Here is an 18,720-nt window from a genome sequence, read left to right as displayed (position 1 = left end):
AAAGAATAATTAAGTATTTAAATTAACTAATTAGCAAAATAATCCAATTTTATTCTTCCCAAATTCATCATATAGGTAAAATAATTTTTCAAGTTTACACAATCTTAGAAGACAAATATTATTTATCATAAAAAGATATTGGCGATGAAAGAAATCAGAAAATAAAATAAATTCAGTTATAGTTCTAAGAATTAAATTGGTTAAAATGCAAACCTAAAGAAATGAGGATAAAATAATAGAAGAAAAAATGTATTCCTAAAGATATATCGGGTGATACATAATTTAACATATTTGTATCTCATATTATAAGATAAGTATAATTATAAAATAATGTATAATTAATTAAACTTCATCATCTTTGCGTAGTCGGAAGATATTGAATTCAACTATTGTGTCAATATGATAACATTTACTTTCATTATTTATACAAATATTGTAGTTTATTTTAACGTCAATGTATATAGTTTTAATTGAATGACGCTACACACACGTGCAACGCGCGTATAGTAAATCTAGTAAATTGAAATAGTAAGAGAGCAATAATAAAAAGTAATGTGATGAAGAATTTTTCTTATAATTGTACATAGACAATGTAAATTTCTTTTACTGTTAATACTTAATAATTTAACATGCAATAATAAATTAGTTGTGTTTTTTTTATCAAACTACGATTTATCAGATTTAATCGAAATTACCTTGGTTACCTGATTAATTAAATATTTAGTGGAAACTAATTAGAAGGAAAAAACAAATGATAGAGAAAAACAAAAAGGAAGAGGGAGGGGGGGGGGTGTTGCGGGGGGCGGGGGCATGAATAAATGAATTATTAACCAAGCCAATTCTTATTCTTCTGTGTTTGTAGTTTGTTTCATCGACATCGTCGTCTCGACCCAACGCTGCTGCAAGCTATGACCAGCTCCTCCGCCTCCTCTCGCAAGGTTTTTCCTCCTCCTCCTCCTCCTCTTCCTTCTTCTTCTTCTTTCTTCTAATTTTCCTTCTCTATCTGCCTTAATATATATGAGCTTTCTTTCCTCTTATTACTCCCTCTATTTTCCTCCACCTTTATGTCTTAACTTGTATTTGACCCTTTGTTTTTGGTAATTCCTTTGTGTGTTTTGGTGTTTCGATTGAATTATTGATCAGACATTAAGCAAGATAGCATGCAATCGACTCCAGAAAGAGTTGGTGGAGTGGCAGGTCAATCCCCCTTCTGGTTTCAAACATAAAGTCACTGATAATCTGCAAAGGTCTCTCCTTTTTCTCTATTTTTATTTGTCTTTTTTGTTTTTTCAGTCAATTTATTGGTTACCCTTTTTAGCCTACTGCAATTTATGATCTGTGGTACAGTAATTCATTAGAGATTCTTTATTGTTAATCTTTATAAATAATAATAAATAAATAAAAGAATCTTTTTTTGGTTAAGTTTTGTTTTCTTAGAAGGTAACGGTTATTTGATGACAATAGCTTTTGAGTTTTGATTGATGTGATTCTTTGGTGAGAAGGTGGATAATTGAAGTGAATGGTGCTCCCGGAACGCTTTATGCTAATGAAACCTATCAGCTTCAAGTTGATTTCCCTGAACATTATCCTATGGAAGCTCCCCAGGTGTATACACTTTTACTCTTTTTTTTATATGCTAAACCTATCCTCCACCCCAAATCCCTGCTACCCGGACCAAACAGTGGTTTTCCACTTTACTCTCTTGGTGACTTGAACGACGTACCTCATAGCTGGAGACGTAGGGCGATCTCCGCTACTGTATCACTCCTTTGTCTACATATTGGGTGATACTGGTTGATGTTATTCTCATATGGGGTCAAAAGAATGATTGTTTAATTTCAAAGATTGCGATTGAAACTCATATCTTACTTATTTTGGCTGACTACCATATTGATGCAGGTGATTTTTGTGCCACCAGCTCCGTTACACCCTCATATCTATAGCAACGGGCACATCTGTTTAGGTAGTTATATATGTAACCACATATCTTCTATTTCTTACAACTACGAGAAGTACAATAATTTTGTCGCTATTTGTTGTTCAAACGTTTGAATTTCCATGCATGGTCATGTGGTAAATGATTTCATGGTGCATACTTGTTTCACTGCTAAAGATTAGATGCCTAGTATATTGGTACTTGAAGTGCTTTTAAACGGCTTTATCTAAGAATTGTTGTGAATGATTGATTGTTGCCCAATGTCAATGATATTATTGCATGGTTCTCAGTGTCCTTTTCTCTTTATTGACTGTTTTTCATTCAAGTCCAATTCTATTTGCTTATCCATACTCTCTAAGGGAGCAATAGTCAAGGATTTGTTAAATAATTGAAAAAAGAAGTCTTTTTCATTTGTAAAACACTCTTCGCTAGGGGTGTGCATTATGCGGTTTTAACTTTTGTGCAAAACTTACAACAGTCAGACAAGAAGTTATTAAGATTTGGTCAAAAAACCACTTCTTAGGTCATGGGGAAAGCTCTTGTACTTTCTCTGAACAGATCCAATTTGGTATCTAAATAGGCTGAGCTTATTATTCTGAAATTGCATAAGCAAAGAGAAAGAGATTCGTCTTTCTTATGTATAAGTATGCTTTTTCATTGGATTGAGCGTGTAACTGCTTTTGAACGAGCTGCTCTTTCTAGAAGGAAATCTTTTTTCTTTTCCCTCTTTATTTTAATCTGAGGACGTGCGATTGTTCAAGCACTAAAAGTGTGTTTAACAAGTCTCCTTCTTTGAGAGCGATATCACTACCAAAGACGACAATCTATACATTCCTTTTCCATTTTCTGGAAGAAAATAAAAACCTCAGTAAAGCGAAAAATCAAAATTGTTGAGATATAATATGAATATATCTAGGATTACTTTATGAAGGTGTAATCTGACTGCTGACAAGATTCTTGTCATTGTCCTTGCGGCTTGAATGACCATCAAGAGGTGGTCTAAGCTTCCGGTGGCTTCATTTTATTAAGTATCATGGGTTTGCAAAATTGACAAGATCTCTTATTTAAAGATGTATCACTACCAAAGATAACAATCATTACATTCTTATTTTCGAAACATTTATGAAGTTGGGGTTCTCTGGTTTGGTTATCGGTTTTCTGAAAAGGGAGAAAAAATAACCGAATAAAAACTACAAAATAAAATTTTGAGACGTCGTGTGGAAATTTACTAGGATTACTTGAAAAAGGTGAGACTTGGCTGCTTAAATAATTCTGGTTATATGAAGCTTGAATCACCAATAAAATGTGGTTTAAAGCTTGAAGTTCCTTTCATTATTAAGTATACTGGGCTCTCAGATGAGATTAGGAGGTCTGTATGCTTTAAATTAAAAGGTTGAGTAACTAATCGAAACCTTTTTCTGTTTCTTGTTGGTTACGCAACATTTGAAGATTAACAAATTGATCCTTAATTTTACCGTCCCCTAATCTCACAAGCCCGATAGAGACAACCACATTGATATCTGAATTAGCATCTCATATTTATATACCTTATAATGGATAGAGCCTAGAAGCATTAAACTGCTCCTAGTCAACAATCCGCTTGTGGAATTGGAGGTTGATGTGAACGATCACTACAGGTAGGGTGTGTAAGGGGAAATTAAGACGATGGCAGATAAGAAGCCCAACAAAAGAAAATTAGAAGCCGATAAAAGGCCCAAACCGGAAAGAGAAAAACCAAGCAAAATTGGACGAGGATGGATTTGCCTATCTACAGACTGAAACACTAGGTTATTTCTTCCCATCTGTTTAAGCCTTGGTTGATAGAATTAGGTGGGAGGTAGCAGGTCTGGTGGAATTAGTCGATGTGCGCAAGCTGGCCCGGATACCACTGTTATAAAAAAGGATAAAACCCAACACATAATAAAACTGACTGCATGTAAACCCTACTCTTGCGCGAGTAGAATAAGCATTGCATCTGCATTTTGTCCGTTTTTGGGTCCATTCTACCGTCTTGTTTCAACATAAGTACAACACAAAAGCCATACGCATTACTTTCTTTTCTGAAATAGATTTGAATTTTCCTTTCTCTCCTGATAAATAAAAGCATAGTAGCACCATTCTACAGAAGCGATACCTTAATCTGCCAAAAGTAAGTGGTTTTTCGAAATTAATATGTTTCTGCAGTTTCTACTTTTGCATGGCACAATTGTGGTAAATCTTTTTCTTACTTGCCTAATTGCCGAAGAGCCGTGTGAGCTTAAAGTTGGTCTTTTCTTGATATCCCATGAAACATCACTGTTTTTGGCTCTTTGTGTTATGGGTTGTTCCACATCATTCATTCTCGTTTGGAACCAAGTTACGTACTCTGTAGTTACTAGCATATCATGATTTCCACAAATTCTCTTCCTTCCTCTTAGATGGAGTTGCATGTTAGGAGAATGAGCTGTTTTCAATTTACCTTATCAAAAAAAAAAAGAGAATGAGCTGTTTATTGCTTCGGTAATTATCAGAAATAAAGCTAGCTAATTAGCATTTTAGAATCGGGATGTGAGCAGTTCGGTCGTTTGGACATATTAAGAGGTGTCAGTGTTTTGTTAAACTTCGGCATAATAGATTGAATTAGTGTAGCAACGAATGGCCAGGTTTGCCAGCTATGTTATAATGATTTCAACAATGATTTTGATAAATTTGAGTAACTGGCTGGTTGACATTGAAAACTGTTTCCTTCATCCAAAAAAAAAATAAATAGAACGAAAATGACTTGCTGTTTCTTGACTCATGGAGATGAATGATTTGTTATTTACTACTATATTTTTTATCTTTTCTGGTAAAATATTTTGGCCATCAACTTCTTGCTTGAAATAGTGATTTCAGTAACTTACGGTGCCGTATCAGTTTTTGAAGTATTTTATGAGAATCTTCCAAAATAGTCAGATTATTTTTTACTATAATGACATCGTTACAATGTGTTGTAAAAGTTGTATGTACGTAATAGGGGAGATGCTATTCTTATCTCAACTAAATGGCACTAAATGCTAATCTTTTTGGAGGGGTTGGAACATTAATGCTCACACATTGAATTCGGCTTACAGAGTATATAAAACCTGGCATTGGAGGTTTAACCTTCATAACCTATACTAGGTTGGCATCGGCACGAGCACCAGATTTTCTAGCATCCGCTATCAATCTCTTGCTGGTATCCGGTGTTTTGTAAGATGCATGAAAAGCGCTCATATCCATGCCCTGTTTGTTTGACTTGGATGCATCAGCAGAAACCAAGAGTCCACTTATGTCATTAGTGGCAGTCTGCTCTCAGTTTCTTTGTGAAGTTCAATTAATCCAAAATTAGTTCCAACTAGGACCAGAAAGTATTGGTTATTTTGGTGAATGTTTCATTTTGTTGGAACTGAATCATCATGAGAATAACTTATATATCATCTGTTCTTTCTAAATTTGAACTTCCTTGTGCATTTGTTAACTAAATTTATTGATTAAGGCCGAAGTTCCTTTCCTGAAACTAAATTTTGTACCAAATAAACTTCAATTTCTATTAGAGGAACCATTCACATCTAAGTTAAATCTATTTATGTGTAACAAATAAGAGTGAATCTGAATTCTTTTGTGTTGACATAGCCTGTGAGCTCGTTGTCTTATCTTATATTACCCTATTCAAACTGAAAGGTTCTTCAAATACGCTGGTCAGGGTTCACAGAAATCAGATTCTTCAGTTTTTTTATATATATTTTTTATTACTAGTTTCTTCCTCTAATGCGGGTTTGCAGAAATCACATTCACATAACATCTTACTTAACTGACCTTTGGACTTGTAAGGCGTAGAGGTGGAAAACTTTGAAATACCATCTTTAGTTTTTCTTTCTCTAGTTTCTCCTGTTATGCTGTTAAATAGCAGTCTTTTTTTTTTCTGCGGGTGAAAACTTAAAGGTCGATGGGCAGTTCACTAATTGGTGTGCTAGCGACCTAGAGCTAAGCTTCCATCTCATGAAAGATTCTTCTACACCTGATAGAAATTGGAGATGCATCAGTAAAGCCAGCAGTTGACAACAGCTTCTTCATGTCTTTGCAGATATTTTGTATGATTCATGGTCTCCTGCCATGACAGTCAGTTCTATATGCATCAGCATTCTCTCCATGCTGTCAAGTTCAACTGTGAAGGTGCGTTTCATGTGTCCCTTATAATGTTAATTTGAGTTGCTATTATGAGATTGCGCTATGCTAAAAGGGCCTGCTGTTCCAAATATGTCGGGACCTATTTCTTCCTTGTACTCTGCGAAAATATGTAATCTACCACATTGTTCGGACGGGCTTTTCGTGCTTTATCTTAGTTTTAATTCTTATTGGTTCCCGTCACTTGTGCAGCAACGCCCCGAAGATAATGACCGCTACGTGAAGAACTGTAGAAATGGCAGATCTCCCAAGGAAACCAGGTGGTGGTTCCATGATGATAAGGTGTGATGGGTGTCCATCTGACCCTTGAGCCAACATTGCTGCATTTGCTTACTTAAAATCAAATGCTAATGTCAAACACTTCTAAATATCCATGGCCAGTGTCAGCACAAAACTTATGTGCAGGAAATTGGCCTTTACTGTCCAGTATTTGTAAATGAGAGACTGATTTTCCTTTTGAGCTACTTGTGCAAGATTATGTACTCTTATCAAATGCACTACAGCCTAATTGATACCTCATGAGGAATTTTCTTCTGGCGTCTAAACAAGTTTGCACTTTTGCTTTGTCTGGCTGGTGACTTTTGTTTCCTTGTTAGCCTGCTGAGTAATATCTGTTAAATAATACTATGAAGGTTTCTAGTTTTTTGGACCCTCCACTCCTTTTGTCATAGGTAGTTTGTAATAAGACATGCACCCAACGGTATGGCCTATTAATGCAAGCGAGTAAAAATCATGGGAGATTGGGGTTCAAATCTCAGTAGAGAAAAAAATATTAAGTGATTTCTTCTCAGTCCGGTACATGTGTTAGTGGGAGGTAGTAAGTACTCGATGAAATAGTTGAGGTGAGCTTAAGCTAGATCAGATAATAGTTGAGGTGAGCATAAGCTAGATCAGTTATAAATTGTTGGCAAAAGAAGAAAAAAGAACAGCTATGTGCACGTCTACGTGTACATGTGCACATATGCAAACATATACCACTTTTGTCATATATAGAGGTCGACTCCTATATTTGTACTCGCAAAAATACACATCTCTAAGCAAATTAGTACGTATATGATTAGGTTGACGTCACTAAGTTCTTTTGCCGCATGTTTCATGATAAGACATATCTCCTAAACCCTCTCACATCAATTTGCCAAAGTTGATCAGGTACTTGTCTTTGCCAATGTAGTCACATATCTAAAATCTTCCAAGACTATCTAATTCTATCGATCAAGCTTTTCAAACTGGCACTTAACCAAATACGAAATTTTAATCAGAATCCAAGAAAATCAAGATTAGACAACTGTTAAGTCTAGATTTGAAATTGGACTGTGATAAGTTATGTGTCTTACTATGTTTTGATGATTTAACAAACTTATTGTTGAGAACCAGATGGGGAACCTGTTCCACGTCCTCTGAGTGTTCAAGATCAACTAGTCTCAAGTCTGGGGCATGTTCCAACATTCAGAGTCCAAGAAACAACAGAGGGAACAGATCGACATCAGTTCCCTTGCTGACAGTACCAGTCAACTCCCCACAGTTGTAAAGTAACTGCAACTGTTCCTCTGCACACACGCAACAGTGCAAACAGTAGAGCAGTCACTTTATGGGGAATGCCTTTGTACCAGACATGCTTGCATCATTCAAGTGATGGCACTTATGTAATATTAACATGAAGCAAAGGCAAAACATCACACTTGCACACTCTAGAATTCATCAAGCTCTCTCTCAAGTGTATTGCCAACCTGCAAGTGACATTCAAGGCGTCAAGAATAAAGAGCAACATAACGAAGGACCAGTTTCCTGCATTGAGTCATCATATGTCCTTAGTTGTGTAGCACCTTTGTCAAAGTGATTTACTTGTAATTGGGATTTCCTTTCTGTTCATTCCTCGATATATTTTTCTTCTTCAAATAGTTGGTAGCATGCAACTAGATCTTTCTTCCTCGTCAAAAAATTACAAAGGCTCGATGGAATAGCAAATTAAAGAAAACAAGAACAAAGATCAAGCGAGAGAGCAAACTCTGATACATCTCTTCAAGTTTCCCTTTCAAACAACCACGAACATGCATTTAAGTAACAAAGATCACATACAGTCAAAGCATAGATTCCGCTATTATTCTTGCTACAGCAGCAGTCTCCTGGGTACTTGAACAAAGACCGAAGATCATTTCTTTTCTGATAAATTACAAAGACTCTAAATATTAACAAGTGCGCCTGCCAGTAAAGTGGTATCATGAACCTATTTGTACCCCTCTCAAATCTGAGTATACCTTTTCCCAAAAAATTTCACTAGTGTAGAATCCTAATGCTACAACAAGAACGGGAGGAAAAAGGATGTAAAAGAACTAATACTCTCTCCTAGACAATTTTAGCAGGTTTAGGACGTTCTCATAGACGATGAACGTAATGGAAGCTGCAGGGACATTTTTCAGCATGTTCGCGGTGATACCTCTGTAGAAGCCTTGTATGCCCTCAAACCTGTAAGATAAAAAAAATTCAATATCTGGTAACAACTAGAACTCCATTGATACATGATATGACAGAAACTTTAGTCGTTTCTCTAGTATTATAAGTCGTGAAGATTTTCATAAGAATTCAGGATTGACTCTTCAAAACCCCTAGCATGAAACTGCAATTGCTTTACTAGATTTTTGAGAAAAAGTAGTTTATTTTTTACACTATAAGTGCAATAACATTTTACACAAGTGGGTGCTAACTTGGTGACGTGGATTAAGACATAAAGGTAATTAGCAAATCAGGTTTATTTATTTTATTTTTATAGAGAAAATATGGTGTACACTTTTTATTTGAAATGGTAAGTATTATTGATGTCAGAAGCCAACACTAAAGTGTTGTAACTACATCCAAAAAGATAGCAAAAGGAGATTTGAAGAAGGAGAAAAACACTGACTATCTATACATAAGATTTAATGAACTATAACAGGGTTTCACTATCATCTATCATTCCAATTTACGCCAAGAAGATTCAATAAGGGATACATATTTTTGAGAGGAACTATACCTCCTTCCAAGGTTGAACTTTTCTAATGTGGCATAAATCTATTTTGTTTCTGTTAAGTCTACAGTTAACATCAAGAAATCACAAAATTTCCAACAATCAACTGTATAATTTTTTTTTTAATATTGGTGATAAGAAACAATCAAATGTATATTTTAAAAATTCTTCAATAACTAAATGATGAAAGTTCACTCAAATTTCATATCATTTGTTTACCTGTTTCCACAATACGAAAGAAAAGAACAAGAGGGAAAAATTAAGGGTTACTTTTGCCAATAAAGGGGGGGTTCTACTTTCTTCTCTTATTTTACAATGTAGACGATCTTTATTGCATGTTATTAAATGACGGGAAGACACAGGATGGAAAAAAATAAGGATCGAGAGAGGACATGTAATTTGCTTGAAACATGTAATTTGCTTCCCATGCATATACTTTTGTATTAAGTATTCTTTTAAGGAGTTCGATAACTGACTGGAAACCTTTTACTAAACTAAACGGTCTTAAAAAAGAATTACAGTGTCAGTGTAGAAAAATAAATAAAAAGGAATGATAATTTCTTTGGCTTTTGTTTATTCTCAGTTTGATTCCCTGATACTGTAAGCCACAATTAAGAGCATTCGATGAACAGATATTTAAATTCTGAACACAGTTCAATATAAAGAAACTCAATGCTTGATGCCAATCAAGTGCATCAGCAGTAAATAAGGCTGAAATTTATCCTGACCTTGCAGTTTCCTTCACAACATGCCAGCTATCCATGTATCTCGGAACTCCAGTTGTACTTGGTCGTTGCTGTTCAAAGAGAAGATAGACCTTTTAACTACTCTACAGAAAATCAAAATCAAGAGCCAGTAAATGCTTGTCTCCTCAGGAAGAGTTGCATCAAGTGTCACAATAGTAATATGAAAAGCAGTTACCTGCAATCGAGATCGTACAACCTGCAAAAGTTCCATTTAAACACATAATTAGATAAAGAGAAAAGCGAGGGGCACAGAGTAAAAGATTGTTGGAACAAATAGGCACCTTTAGGTGGGTGCTCCACAATGCTCTTAAAACCTTCTGTTCCCAAACCCATATCCCCAACAACAGAGATAAGAACAAACTTATCACACCCCTAACATACCTGAAATGGGTACGTTGTGAGAATCGCTGCCAGCTTGGAAGAAGCTCCTAGTGTCGCATAGTCAACTGAATCCTGCGAAAGAAATTGAAGAGCAAATACCAAGGGGTAAGTTTACAGTATTACTTCAAGACAATCAAGAGAAGTTAGCAATCCTATTTTATTCCTTATGTTCCGACGAAGAAAACTAATCATAACAGTGATCACACTATCACTGGCATTTGATAGTGTTCTTGAGTGATGATCAACTTCCAGATATGGTGCAACCAATTTTTTTCCATTTACTTTAGCCTTAATGAAGTCTCCTTGCTTTTCAGACAAAAAATACAGTATATCACCACTTAGGAGCAGATGGGTTTCTACAAATTGATCAACGAGTGGCAGTTCACTGGCTTAAAATAAACCATCTCTCACCACATAAACAATAACAAGAACCACAAAGTTAGTTTAGAAAATAACTGAATCATTCTGATCTGCTTATCAAAGAAAAATATTCATTTTTACTTTTTTCTAGTAGTTGGGATAAGATCTGCGTACACACCACCCTCCCCAGACCCCACTTGTGGGATTACACCGGCTATATTGTTGTTGTATATTTATCTTTTTAATGGGGGAGGGGAAGGGGTTGGGCAGGCTAGTGTCGCTCTGATGCAGTCATTTAGGGACTGAAAAAAAATCTAATGTGCCTTTGGATAATCCGTAGACATGAAATAGAAATGATACCTTAGTTGCTCGATGAGAAAATGTTTGAAAGTTTTTGCACGAACAGGATTTCCTAGAACACAACTTACTGTTTGTGCACAAGTACCATGACCAAATAATGAGGAAAGAAACTCGCACTACTAAGAGTTGGACAGTGTTTAGGTACAGGGATCAGGTTTGCTGGTCATCCAAAGATAAAAACAACTATTCAGTTGTAATTACATCCAAAGAAAGCAATAGCAAAGCTTTTAGAGCCTCACCAACAAGTCAGCAGCTGAGGCAAGAGTGTTTTCATTTTCCTGAGCTTTCGAGCTTACAAGAACTTTACGAAATTCTTCATATGCTGTGAACTGAATAGCGCCATGGGTAACCTGCTGAAGCAACAGCAGACCAGCGTGTTTCATGAATGAAAGGTTACATTTCAACATTAAATTGGTTACATCTTGTTTGGATAATCTATCCAAAAAGTTAAAAGAAGCTATGAAGTATAACTTTGAAAATTTACGCCAAGATAAGAACACATTCATTTACAGAACCGCAGAGAGACTATGTGCAAGAATAAAAGAAAATGTAATTCTAACCAGAAATAGGCCTGGCATAAGCCCCTTATAAAGTGCCCTCCATCCTTCTTCTTTCATTATGGTTCTTACAGCATCTGAATCAATCCATAAACAATAACGTTCATATGAAGTTAATAAGTAGGATAGTAGATACAAAAGAGGCCAGTTGGCTGACTGAATGTGCATGCAGATACAAAAGAGAGCAGAGGCTTAATAAAAGAATGTTGCTAGTCACGAGAAATCTTTAAATTTTCGAATTTAATCAGTAGAAAGCACTTCTTCATTTTTCCACGTCAATGACTAGAAGTTACATAATCAACAATTTAAAACCCTTGAAGGAGATATTGACACAAGATGCAACTACTGTACTGAGATAAAGGAGCTTTATCAAATTTTTTCTTTTTTTATAAAGAGGAGTTTTGTCAATTTTGACTATTGGAGACAAATTACCAGAAAAGAAATGAAACTATCTAAAAAAACTAAGAATTGTACATAGTGATCAAGAATAAGTTTCCATAGAATTGTACATAGTGATCAAGAATAAGTTTCCATAGGTAAGTCCATTCTTGACATACAAGAATCTATTGTGGACAGCAAAAAGCTATCAAACAGAATTCCAGATACATGTACATTTTGTGGCTGATGTCTGATAAAAAAAAAATTAAAAAAAGGATGCGAAACTGTAGAACCGCAAAATTGCAGAAATAGAGGAAGCAACTCTTATATTAAATTAAGATGGAAAGAAGTTGTCCTAGAGTGCTCAAAGTTAGATAAATACACAATGAAACACGATGGTGACAAGTTAATACAAGAGTGAAGCAGACCATGAAACCCGGTGTATGGACGAATCTGATTAGGAGTCTGAAGTTGCAATCTTGTTTTCACAAGCCAAAGAGGGTTGGTGCACAAACTGACCTGAATTCCGACAAATACAACCTTTTTAATATATGACAGTCTGCATATTAGGGGTGTGCTTAAAGTTACTAAAATAAGCACACCACAAATTTTGTCCACTTAAAGATTTTCGTGTCAGTGGTAAAACCTAATAAGTCATCAATCTGTTGATATCAAAACTGAAAAAGGGGGAAAGATAGTCCACAAAAATATCAACACAATCAAATTTGTTCGTCTATAAGATTCTCCAGCTCCATTTTTTAACTAGCACCTAAGCACAGACATTTGTGGTTTGCCAACGATTGATGGGAATCACCTCTTTTTTTTTCTTCCTTTTTTGTTGTCCAAAACAACAGGTTTATTACTCAACCTTGCCTTTATTTGAGAAAAAGGATTTACATTGGTAACATTTTTAACAACAGTAAAAGAAAGGGATTCACTACCAGCAAGACAACAACATGCACTCCTACAACGACTACTGCAGCAAATAAAGAATGACATCCTCCAACTATCTATGTTTGACACTCCTGTCAAAAACTGATCAATTAAATGCTGAACATTCAGACACATGAACTACACATTCATTAAAGCATCAGAAATCTGACTACTGACCAGAGCTCCTGCTTCTGCAGCTGAAGCAAGATGAAGGCCGGGACTTAGCTCCTTCCTGCTTCTCAAATACCTTTGCTTAGCCTTGCTATAGCTGTGGGAGGGAAATTTCAAATGTATGAGTTTGAGAAAGATGTCTCTCAAGCCTAGACATATTTTTTTTCTTCCATTTTTTGGTAAGCCTAGACATGTAAGAAGAATCAAAGAGAAAGCAGTCACACTCTATTTACTTGTACCCTCTTTTTCTATGCATCTTCTTGATGCCTTTAATGAAATTCTCTTACTTGATTAAAAAAAAAAAAAAAAAAAAAAAAACCAAAGAGAAAGCAGTATCATTTTGTACCATCTTGGTACCTTATAAATAAACTTTTACCTTATCCAAAAAACAAAAAAAAGGAATCAAAGAGAAAGCAACCTAAATGTTGACTGCTTCTTACAAGGCGAACATTGTGTCTCTTACAAGCAATCCCATGTATGAAATAGTGATTGTTACCTATTAACTGACATGTAATGGATGTAGATATTAATACGAAGCGCTGTAAATTCAGTATCAAAAACAGTAAAGTAAACAGTATGTTAAGACAATCAACTTTCTTTTAATAAATGGATTATTTAAACAAAATAATACTTACAGCTTGTCAATCATTAAATTGACTATACAAGATTCAAGTGAAACAATCAATGTACTGATACTGAAAGACCTAATGGGATCTTCCAATGTATATTTCGATGTGCAATGGAATTCATAGGTATAGTAAGAAGCTCTATCAAATAGAGATTTGTTCTTTCGCTATATTTGATTTCTTGTCTCTTTTTTATTGCTTTACAAAGGGGAAACCAAATAAATATAATAACTTAGACCAAAAATAAAAAGGGGAAATCCCTTGATCAGGTCTTGAATGAGACTGAATAATGTTCCATGTACTCATGGATACAACTTGCGTAGAGCAAAGACTTCACAAGGGCAAAAAAGATAGACTCATGGAGAGCAGCCCTCTTGCGGAGAGGAAGAGAGCTAAAACATGCAAAAAATTTATACAATCACATAATTGATTCCAAAGATGCTTTTGGGATCTGGGAGATGAAGTTCAGTCTTTAACGTTCTCCAATGAAATACTATAAAATAGTACTATTATCAAGGACATCAACAGAAGATCTTTACTTACAAGAAGAAATATAAACCCCATGAAATAGTTGACCCAAGAACAGCAGGGTAAAAGCCAGCATAAAGTCCTCTAAGACCCTGCAGCAAAGACAATATGATAACTTAATGAAATCATCTTGGTGGAAACATGAGCACTTACATGGGTGATAAGGTAAAGATTCAGCAGTCTGCAGCACAAAACTCAAAAGTGGGAAGCAAGGAAAGGAGCTTCATATACAAAAGCATACGTCAGCAGGATGTTTGATCGTGACTGACAAAGTGTGATGGAGTTTCTCCCTATGATTATGTCACGAGGCTGAATGAATCAACTCTAAGTAACAAGAAAGATTCAGTCAAGATTTGCATACTGACATCTCACTCCCCTCTTGACATTCAAGTAAAGAACTTAACCATCGTTATAAGAAAACCTGTCTTTCCAGTTGGAGTAGCAATGTACAAACTCTATTAGGATACACTTCCTCTCGGTTCCAAGAAGATTCTTGAGAGATAAAATGGATATTGCTACCGTAGATTGGATATCATAATGTGGAGAATTCAGGAAAGCAACCATAAAACTCCGTAGGTATCAATTAATAGTACTAGGGTCCACACAAACATGACCTCATTTCGCCATAGAAGGATACTTGCTGAAACCATGCCATTTAGATACACCTAGGTCAGGGCATTCACTCAACAGTAAACCATGTACCAATTATTTTCCCGATGCTGATATTATCTATTTGAGAAGCTCAAAATTCATGAAACATGCATCCTTAACATATTACTATATGATTCGTCTTTCATGAAAAACTACCAACTTGATGAATTGAAAAGCAGTTTCTTTTGGAATATACATATATAGCTAAGCTTCAATATATGTATGGAAATTAAAAGAATCAGAAAAAACAAACCTCAGTTCGAGCAATGGTAAATAAAGCGTGAGGAGTGTTCCTATAGGCCGGGACGTTCGAGATTCTTCCATCGTAAACTATGATTTTAACATTTACGTCAAAATCAAGGTCGAAAATACAATACGAGATCATTCATTTTGCTACATAGCATTAAAAGCATAGAGACAGTTACCTTGGAACCTTGTACGAACAACGTCAAGGGGATGAGAGAAAGTGACGGTGGCGAGGCCAGCCACGGCGCCGGCGGTGGCGTTTTCCCATTGCCAGTCTGCCGACGCCAAACCTGCCATTTTTTTCATGGCTTCGTCTAACGTTGGCTTCCCCTCCCCCCTAACACTCTTTTTCTTTTCGCCTTTTACTTTTTGCAGCTGGCAAAAATGAAATGGAACTTCCTATGCAAACTAAGCGGCGTCGTATTAAGCCCCGGTGACGCCTGACGTGTCCGCAGCATGCGCCTGCTCAGTAATTGTGGAGGGGGGAGATGTTCGATTGGGTTATTTTTCTTTTGTTTTTTTGAAGGAGGGGGAGGGGGGCACAGTGGGGAAGAAGCGTGCAGGGAAAAAAAAAAACGAAAAGGGAGGTTTTTTTTTGGTGGGGGAAGCTAATAGGAAAAAGAAATGAAACGGGGTGGGGTGCGAGGAAGAACAGAAAGAGACATACCTCTTTTGCTTTTTTCTTTTTTACTTATTTTATTCTTATTTTGATGATTTTTTTTTTCTTATTTCAATTATTTCTTGTTTAAAATGTGATATTAACCTTTGTTGTGTGTGTGAATTACACCCACTTTGTCCAACTCAACCATTTTATTGTTGCATGTGCTTGGTCAACGGTTAGAAAGATTTAAAATATAATTTTTGATCAAGTTAAAGTGTCTGGACGAAAACAAGTAAATTATTTACAACTACCAGCATTTTTTTAATGTAACTTATATTAAACACTCCGGGATCATTTAATTTATAAATAAATAAGGTATGGATTGTAGCACATAGATCAATAATGCATGGCTTGTAATGCAAACTTTGAAATACATGGATTGTAATATTGAAAATTATTTGTTATTGAATTTGTTGAAAAATTATTATACTATGTATATTTTAAAAAACGGATAATTTCAGATACCTCCTTTCAGGTTTTGCTTCATCACACACACCTTACATGTGGTTCATAATAAGCAATTCACCCCCCTCTCCCTCCCCCCCCCCCCCATTTTAATTTTTTAAATAATTTTTTTATTTATTAATTACTAATGTTAAAAAATTAAAATATGACAACTTTACCCTTGCTAATATACTCCACTGTTAATTAGCTAAAAAGCAAAATCTTTTAAAAATCAATATATAAATATAAAACAATTAGGAAAACAATTATAATGTAATTCATAAGTACATTTTCAGCTAGGATGCGTGTCTTTGAAGACCTTTCCCATTCAGTAAAGTATAATAGTAAAAAAAACAATTTAGATGTTTCAAAAAAAAAAATAACAAGGGCTTCGTTGTAACACCATTATTTTCACGGGCTACTTCATCTTTGTATCAGCAAGGTAGCAATACCATGTGTTTTGGTAATAAATCGCTCATATGTGTAACTCAAACCCATTGCCTTTCGTTCTGAAGGAATTGAGATTTTTATTATGATAAATTTTGAAGTATTAAGAAATTTAGATGTCATAGCTGCCCTAAGTTTGGTGTTTCGATCGGTTAGATCGATATTTTCATCTATGCATAAAACCTTAATACTTTTATAAATTAGTTACTTATTATACTTTTAATCAAACCTTGAATAAGAAACAAAGAAACATACATATGTAGGAAAGTAACTTGTTGTTGAACGTGGAAGAGAAATATAGGGAGGAGTTATAAAGAATAGCAGAAGAAAATTATTATTTGGAGATTTCTACTAGCCCAAGATCGTTAACTAAAATAGGAAGATTCAACTAAAGAACAGTAAGCTTAGAAAAGAGAAGGAAAGTTTTGGAGAGAGAACTTTGTTTAGGAAAAAAAGCTTTCTTGATTTTGGCTTAGTTACAAATGCCTAAAACTGCTCCTATTTATACTTGTCTAGGGATGATTCTAGATACAAAAATAATCTAGACAATTATATCATCTTCTACTAATATCTTCCTTAAATATTCAGGACTCTAGAATATCTAGATATTTCTTAAGCACAATAAATATCAAAGATATTACTTTCTAGAAACTTCTTCAAACTATCTATAATTTTTACTCTTCCAAAAAATTAACTTTATTTTTTTACACTCCCCATTAAAGTGATTTTTTTGGAAGCTATCCCAAGCTTGTCGCGGAAGAACTCAACTGATGCTTTACGACGTGTCTTGGTGAAGATCTCAGCACTATTTTTCTGGCTCCCCTTGCTTCCCCAAAGACCGAAGGTTCTTCAATTGGCCCTGCAAAAAAACATAAGTATGTGCTAACGAAATTTTTATCTCTGAAACGAGTTGGCTTAATAATAGTTCTTTTTGGCCTTCTCGAACCACTAGAATTATCTTCTTGTCGAGTTTCATATTAGTGAGGTCCAGGGCTCTCCCTTTCTCTTAACTCCCCGGCAATTGTATTATCTGGAGAAGCACCTCCAATGGGCAAGCTTGAATCTCTATTTTTCAAGATTTTTGAACTCGTTCCATCCAATGCAGCTCTATTATACAAAGACACTTCGTCGAATATGACATTCCTTGAAACAACAAAGAGGTGAGTTTTAGGATCCATGTACTTCCATCCCTTTTTCCTTTCATCATATCCGACAAAGATGCATTTCATTGCCTTGGCATCCAACTTGCTTAGTTGAGAATCCAGAATGTGAACATGACAAATAGAGCCAAAAACCCTGAGGTGTTTAACGCTAGGAGTTTCTCCATATATTAATTCATAGGAAGACTTTATATTGTTCGGAGAGAGCGACATCCTGTTAATCACATACGCTGCACATTTCATACCTTCAACCCACAAGGCTCTAGGTAAATTCTTGACATGAAGCCAACTCTTACATATCTCAGTTAAGTGTTAGATCTTCCTTTCAGCCACTTCATTTTGTTGTGGCGCATCAACTCATGTGAGTTCTCTTTTAATGCCATGCTGACAACAAAAGGAAAGAAACTCATCTGAAGTGAACTCACCATCAGTTTGCAGCCACCTTATTCTGGAATCGAGTTCGCCTTCAACTGTTTCTTTGAATTCCACAAACTTATTAAAAACTTCTGACACGTGCTTCACAAAATAAACTCAAGTGAATCTAATAAAATTATCAATGAAAATTAACATTTAAGAATAGTCTGAGAATGAAAGAGTTCTCGTTGGCCCCATCAAGTTACTGTGAATAAGTTCTAGAGGGGCAATGCACCTTAACAAGGATCTGTCAAATGGAAGACGATGCGCCTTTCCATATTGACATCCTTCACAAATCTCTCCTTCACCAAAATTTCTTAAGTTAGGCAATCCTTTTACTAGATTCAATTTTATCATGACTTTTAATTTATCCATGCTAAGATGTCCAAGTCTAGAATGTCAAAGATATGTGTTATTATTATTGTTCATCTTCTCAATATATGATTTAGAGGTAGATAAAATATATAAATCGTTAACTCTCTTACCAGAGTGAATAATATCTGCCTTGAGCACCTTGATATTTCAGAGGAACTTC

At 35.3% G+C, this 18,720-nt stretch overlaps 2 protein-coding genes across 3 annotated transcripts; one reads left to right on the top strand and one right to left on the bottom strand.

Annotated features, from left to right (window-relative positions):
• Positions 1 to 849: 849 nt before the first annotated feature.
• On the top strand, positions 850 to 6,666 carry LOC107824880 (putative ubiquitin-conjugating enzyme E2 18). Its single transcript, XM_016651687.2, has 6 exons — positions 850 to 938; positions 1,144 to 1,247; positions 1,503 to 1,605; positions 1,900 to 1,963; positions 6,021 to 6,109; positions 6,314 to 6,666. Exons 1-6 carry the CDS (start codon positions 909 to 911, stop codon positions 6,407 to 6,409), a joined length of 486 nt encoding a protein of 161 aa, XP_016507173.1. The 5' UTR covers positions 850 to 908; the 3' UTR covers positions 6,410 to 6,666.
• A 1,462-nt stretch (positions 6,667 to 8,128) lies between these two features.
• On the bottom strand, positions 8,129 to 15,646 carry LOC107824881 (folate transporter 1, chloroplastic). Of its 2 annotated transcripts, none has more exons than XM_075235280.1 (11): positions 15,239 to 15,646; positions 15,067 to 15,143; positions 14,178 to 14,254; positions 13,015 to 13,105; positions 12,333 to 12,423; positions 11,530 to 11,603; positions 11,209 to 11,322; positions 10,250 to 10,321; positions 10,044 to 10,064; positions 9,851 to 9,918; positions 8,129 to 8,584 (listed from the first exon to the last, which is right to left on the bottom strand). In XM_075235280.1, the coding sequence occupies exons 1-11, from the start codon at positions 15,363 to 15,365 to the stop codon at positions 8,452 to 8,454; spliced, it is 945 nt and encodes a 314-aa protein (XP_075091381.1). In that variant the 5' UTR covers positions 15,366 to 15,646; the 3' UTR covers positions 8,129 to 8,451. The 2 variants fall into 2 exon arrangements, with proteins under 2 accessions (XP_075091381.1, XP_075091382.1); XM_075235281.1 differs by having other exon boundaries at positions 11,209 to 11,319.
• Between the last annotated feature and the right edge of the window lie 3,074 nt (positions 15,647 to 18,720).

The sequence above is a fragment of the Nicotiana tabacum genome, chromosome 17, assembly GCF_000715075.1.
Source record: "Nicotiana tabacum cultivar K326 chromosome 17, ASM71507v2, whole genome shotgun sequence".
Taxonomy (NCBI): domain Eukaryota; kingdom Viridiplantae; phylum Streptophyta; class Magnoliopsida; order Solanales; family Solanaceae; genus Nicotiana; species Nicotiana tabacum.
This window is presented reverse-complemented; position numbering and strand designations above follow the sequence as displayed.